General features: G+C 39.7%; 1 protein-coding gene across 1 annotated transcript in view; it reads left to right on the forward strand.

Moving 5' to 3' along the window:
• The window catches only part of LOC107574517 (78 kDa glucose-regulated protein-like), an 11,860-nt gene extending 6,167 nt beyond the window's left edge, over positions 1-5,693 (forward strand). Inside the window, exons 3-7 of the mRNA XM_016260973.1 lie at positions 2,225-2,615; positions 3,429-3,464; positions 4,921-5,158; positions 5,234-5,401; positions 5,506-5,693. Coding sequence (XP_016116459.1) covers positions 2,225-2,615; positions 3,429-3,464; positions 4,921-5,158; positions 5,234-5,401; positions 5,506-5,693 — 1,021 coding nt within the window. The remainder of the gene's footprint in view (positions 1-2,224; positions 2,616-3,428; positions 3,465-4,920; positions 5,159-5,233; positions 5,402-5,505) is intronic.
• The last annotated feature ends 318 nt before the right edge of the window (positions 5,694-6,011 follow it).

A 6,011-nucleotide genomic window follows, 5' to 3' on the forward strand; every position in this document is an offset into this window, starting at 1 on the left:
GTAAACATAAAACCATGTCTGCATTTGTGATCGGAGAAATGACAAACAATAAGTGCTACTCTACTGCCCAAAGCTCGCGTTTGAATCATCAGTGGCAACGAAAAACACAGCGGCCTAGCGTGAGGGGAAGCCCCGGCTTAGCGTGCGCTGAGGCCGGGATAGAGTGAGCTGAGGCGGGCTGGACTCCGCTTTGTCCACGGTGAAAGTTGATGTATTCCCTCAGCGACCAGCACAGATCAGCTCCAGGCATGACGAAGCAGATATCGTCCTCTTTTTGAAGACCAAACAAAGTAGTTTCGCTTTCACAACGAAGCACACAGCGTCTTCAGGACATGGCTGCAGCGTCAACAATACTTTAGTGTTTGCAACTTTACAGATCTTCTTTATGCACCAAGAGCTTGTAACACTCCAAAGAGAAAGGAAAAATTGAAATCGCATCATATGACCCCTTTAAGCACGCAAAGCAACAATCCAATAAAGCATTACAATAATCTAACCTTGAGGTCATGAATGCATGAATTAACATTTCTGCATTTGACATTGAGAGCATAGGTAGTAATTTAGATATATTTTTAAGATGGAAAAATGTGGTTTTACAAATGCTAGAAACGTGGCTTTCGAAGGAAAGCTTGCTATCAAATAGCATACCTAGGGTCCTAACTAATGGCAAAGAATTGACAGAGCAGCCATCAAGTCTTAGACAGTGTTCTAGGTTATTACATGTGGAGGTTTTTGGTCTGACAATTAAAGGCCAGGACACACCAAGCCGACTTCAAAGAACTAGCGGCGACAAAAGCCGACGGTGTTGTTGCCTCACGTTGGCAGCGTCTAGACCAAAAAGCTGCGCTTGAACACACCACTCAGACTACAGCCAACTGCAAACTAACACATGTGTTCTGCACCTGTGTGAGAGGAATTATTTGTCAATATCAGCAGTTATCAATAGTAAATATTGGTCATTCAAAAGGAGAAACCGATAAAAGGATATGTGAGATGCTCAGATATATAAAATGTAAACAAAGCAGCACTTGTTTACCATTTTGAATATCAGTTATGTTGATAACTTTCTTCATTTTAAGTGGCTCATGTTGTTATAAAAATATTCGCATATTTGAATGATTTGGTAAAATCATGTAACATTAGAACAGCCTTCTGTCTGTGCCGCCTTTATTTACGTGCTCGTTTTCATCACTTTCAGTTTAAATCTGGGGCACTGACTCGTTCACTAAACTGAACATCCAATCAGAGTTCTCATTCTTGCTGACGGCCCCGATGCCGATTCAACATGTTGAATCTGGCAAACTGCTGCCGGCGTGAGCCCGATGAGAGCTGACATGAGGAACACACCAAACAAACTAGCCCGACAGACACTCACCGACGGCCTGACGTTGCCCAACGGCCGACCATCAGTTGGTGTGTCCCGGCCTTAACACCTCTGTTTTTTCCGAATTTAGCGGTAGGAAATGACCAGTCATCCAGTTTTATATCAACTATGCATTTTGTTAGTTTTGCGAACTGGTATATAGAAATATAGAGCTGAGTAACATCAGCATAACAGTGAAAGCTAACAGTATGCTTCCGGATAATATCTCATAAGGGTAACATATAAAGCATGAAAAGCAACGGTCCTAGTGCTAAGCCTTGTGGTACTCCATACTACACTTGTGATCATCATTATTCACTGCTACGAATTGATGACAGTCAGATAATTAAGATTTAAACCATGCCTATGCAATTCCACTAATGCCAACATAATTTTCTAGTCTACTCAAAAGAATGTTGTGGTCGATAGTGTCAAACGCAGCTCTAAGATCCAGTAGCACTAATACAGAGATACAACCACTGTCAGATGATAAGAGAATGCAATTTGTAATTCTGATGAGAGTAGTCTCAGTACTATGATACGGTCTAAATCCTGACTGGAAATCCTCACAGATACTATCTCTCTAAGAAGGAACAAACCTGAGATGATGCTGCTTTTTCTAGTATCTTTGACAGAAAAGGGAGATTTGAGACTGGTCTGTATGTAATGACATCTCAAAATTAGAAATGTTGCTTTGGCAACTAACTGAAATAAAATAAGTTTAGGATTAAAAAATATATATTTTATTGCAGTTAATGTAAGTATTGTTACTTGAAATAAAATAAAATATTATTTTATATAAATATTTTTTATGGTTTTGGTTAATGATAACCCTGATGGACATCTTGTTGCTCTCCACAGAACTGCCGCTGCCATCGCTTACGGTCTGGACAAGAGTGACGGTGTAAAGAACATCCTGGTGTTTGATCTTGGCGGCGGCACCTTTGACGTTTCCCTGCTGACCATCGGTAACGGCGTCTTCGAGGTGGTGGCCACCAATGGAGACACTCACCTCGGTGGGGAAGACTTCGATCAGCGTGTTATGGAGCACTTCATCAAGCTCTACAAGAAGAAGACCGGAAAAGACGTGCGCAAGGACAACCGTGCCGTGCAGAAGCTGCTTCGTGAGGTGGAGAAGGCCAAGAGAGCACTGTCTGCACAGCATCAGGCCCACATTGAGATCGAGTCCTTCTTCAAGGGTGAAGACTTCTCCGAGACGCTGACCCGCGCCAAGTTTGAGGAGCTCAACATGGTAAGAGAAGCTCTGCTTTACCAACAAATCCTTAACAAAGCTAGAACTACAATGTATTAATAATGTTAATAAAACTGCAATTTATTAGTAATATTAAATACATTTATTTGAATAAAACTGAAATTTGAAAATATTGGGGGGAAATTTCCTTTTAGTTTAAGTTTTTTATAATCTATTTAGTTATTTTAGTTTTTTATTTATTTACTAAAATTTAAATAAAAATTAATTTAAAAAATCAAAAGCAAAAACTATAAAAAATGACATCTCAAAATTACTGTAACTTTAAAAATAACTAATTCAAAATATTAATAAATGCTGTAATAGGAAACTGAAAACAGCATGTTCATTACTTGAAATAAAATAAATGTTAACTGAATTATAATATTTGTAAAAATTTCTGTCTATCTATCTAGAGAGAGTTTAGTTTGTTCATTTATATTTTAGTATCACTAAAAAAATATGAATAAAGAAATCGCTTACGGTCTGGACAAGAGTGACGGTGTAAAGAACATCCTGGTGTTTGATCTTGGCGGCGGCACCTTTGACGTTTCCCTGCTGACCATCGGTAACGGCGTCTTCGAGGTGGTGGCCACCAATGGAGACACTCACCTCGGTGGGGAAGACTTCGATCAGCGTGTTATGGAGCACTTCATCAAGCTCTACAAGAAGAAGACCGGAAAAGACGTGCGCAAGGACAACCGTGCCGTGCAGAAGCTGCTTCGTGAGGTGGAGAAGGCCAAGAGAGCACTGTCTGCACAGCATCAGGCCCACATTGAGATCGAGTCCTTCTTCAAGGGTGAAGACTTCTCCGAGACGCTGACCCGCGCCAAGTTTGAGGAGCTCAACATGGTAAGAGAAGCACTGCTTTACCAACAAATCCTTAACAAAGCTAGAACTACAATGTATTAATAATGTTAATAAAACTGCAATTTATTAGTAATATTAAATACATTTATTTGAATAAAACTGAAATTTGAAAATATTGGGGGGAAATTTCCTTTTAGTTTAAGTTTTTTATAATCTATTTAGTTATTTTAGTTTTTTATTTATTTACTAAAATTTAAATAAAAATTAATTTAAAAAATCAAAAGCAAAAACTATAAAAAATGACATCTCAAAATTACTGTAACTTTAAAAATAACTAATTCAAAATATTAATAAATGCTGTAATAGGAAACTGAAAACAGCATGTTCATTACTTGAAATAAAATAAATGTTAACTGAATTATAATATTTGTAAAAATTTCTGTCTATCTATCTAGAGAGAGTTTAGTTTGTTCATTTATATTTTAGTATCACTAAAAAAATATGAATAAAGAAATGGGGCAGTTGTGGCCTAATGATTAGAGAGTTGGACTTGTAAACCAAAGGTCGCGGGTTCGAGTCTCAGTACCGACAGTGAATGACTGGGAGTAAATGACCAGCACTCTCTTCCACCCTCAATACCTCAACTGAGGTGAGACCCTTGAGCAAGGCACCGAATCCCCAACTGCTTCTCGGGCACCGCAGCAAAAATGGCTGCCCACTGCTCCAGGTGTGTGTTCACGGTGTGTGCACGCACTTGGATGGGTGAAGTGCCGGGTATATGACATCATACTTGGCCACCTGTCCTTTCCTTTCTTTTTAAGATGACAAAAGTAAAACTCACGGCAGATTACTTTTTAATTAAAATGAAACCTGAATCTAAAAAAAAAAATAAAAAACGTATTCAAAATATTGAAAAATACTATTGTAGTTTATTGAAAATAAAATAAAAAATAACTGTGATTGTGCCTGTATCTGTTCAATTCATAGAAAATAACCAATGTTTTGTTCTTTCTCCTCACAGGACTCGGACTTGTAAACCAAAGGTCGCGGGTTCGAGTCTCAGTACCGACAGTGAATGACTGGGAGTAAATGACCAGCACTCTCTTCCACCCTCAATACCTCAACTGAGGTGAGACCCTTGAGCAAGGCACCAAATCCCCAACTGCTTCTCGGGCACCGCAGCAAAAATGGCTGCCCACTGCTCCAGGTGTGTGTTCACGGTGTGTGTACGCACTTGGATGGGTGAAGTGCCGGGTATATGACATCATACTTGGCCACCTGTCCTTTCCTTTCTTTTTAAAATGACAAAAGTAAAACTCACGGCAGATTACTTTTGAATTAAAATGAAACCTGAATCTAAAATTAAAAAAAAAACGTATTCAAAATATTGAAAAATACTATTGTAGTTTATTGAAAATAAAATAAAAATAACTGTGATTGTGCCTGTATCTGTTCAATTCATAGAAAATAACCAATGTTTTGTTCTTTCTCCTCACAGGACTTGTTCCGCTCCACCATGAAACCAGTGCAGAAGGTTCTGGAAGACTCTGACCTGAAGAAGTCTGACATCGACGAGATCGTCCTGGTCGGTGGCTCCACTCGTATTCCCAAGATCCAGCAGCTGGTGAAGGAGCTCTTCAACGGCAAGGAGCCGTCCAGAGGAATCAACCCAGACGAGGCTGTGGCTTACGGAGCTGCCGTCCAGGCTGGAGTTCTGTCAGGAGAAGAGGATACCGGTGAGTCCCTCTACAAACTGTATAATCACACCCAGTCTCTTGCGAGATGATTAATGACCGAAATGTGTTGAACAGGAGACCTGGTGCTTCTGGACGTTTGCCCTTTGACCCTGGGCATTGAGACGGTCGGAGGAGTGATGACAAAACTCATTCCCAGGAACACCGTTGTGCCCACCAAAAAATCCCAGATCTTCTCCACCGCTTCTGACAACCAGCCAACCGTGTCAGGAGAAGAGGATACCGGTGAGTCCCTCTACAACCTTTAATGATGACCACATCTAGGGCTGGCCTGTCTAATCACACCAAGTCTCTTATGAGATGCTTAATGGCTGAAATGTGTTGAACAGGTGACCTGGTGGTTCTGGACGTTTGTCCTTTGACCCTGGGCATTGAGACGGTCGGAGGAGTGATGACCAAACTCATTCCCAGGAACACTGGTGTGCCCACCAAGAAATCCCAGATCTTCTCCACCGCTTCGGACAACCAGCCAGCCGTGACCATCAAAGTTTATGAAGGTGAGCGACATCAAATCTGACTCCATTTACTTCATCTTGTTGGATTACATTTATGATCCAATTTTTATTCAGTTAGTTTATATGCAAATGGTTTTAATGGTTTTGTTTTAGATTTCGATGATAATACTTAACAAAAAAAAAACTTCAAGAAACTTTTTTTCAATAAGTTTTTTCCCTTTGCTACATTAAGCAATTTCTCGCTTAAAATTGCCAATGTTGCTGGTGTGTTAAATCACAAACATTATTTTTATTTAGCTGATTCATATGAAAAGGTCTTTAAAGTCCCTGTAAAGTCAATTCTGAGAAGTATTTCTAAACGCATTATAAATGTTGCAAAT

Source organism: Sinocyclocheilus grahami, unplaced genomic scaffold (assembly GCF_001515645.1).
Source record: "Sinocyclocheilus grahami isolate Dianchi unplaced genomic scaffold, SAMN03320097.WGS_v1.1 scaffold2259.1, whole genome shotgun sequence".
Taxonomy (NCBI): Eukaryota; Metazoa; Chordata; class Actinopteri; order Cypriniformes; family Cyprinidae; genus Sinocyclocheilus; species Sinocyclocheilus grahami.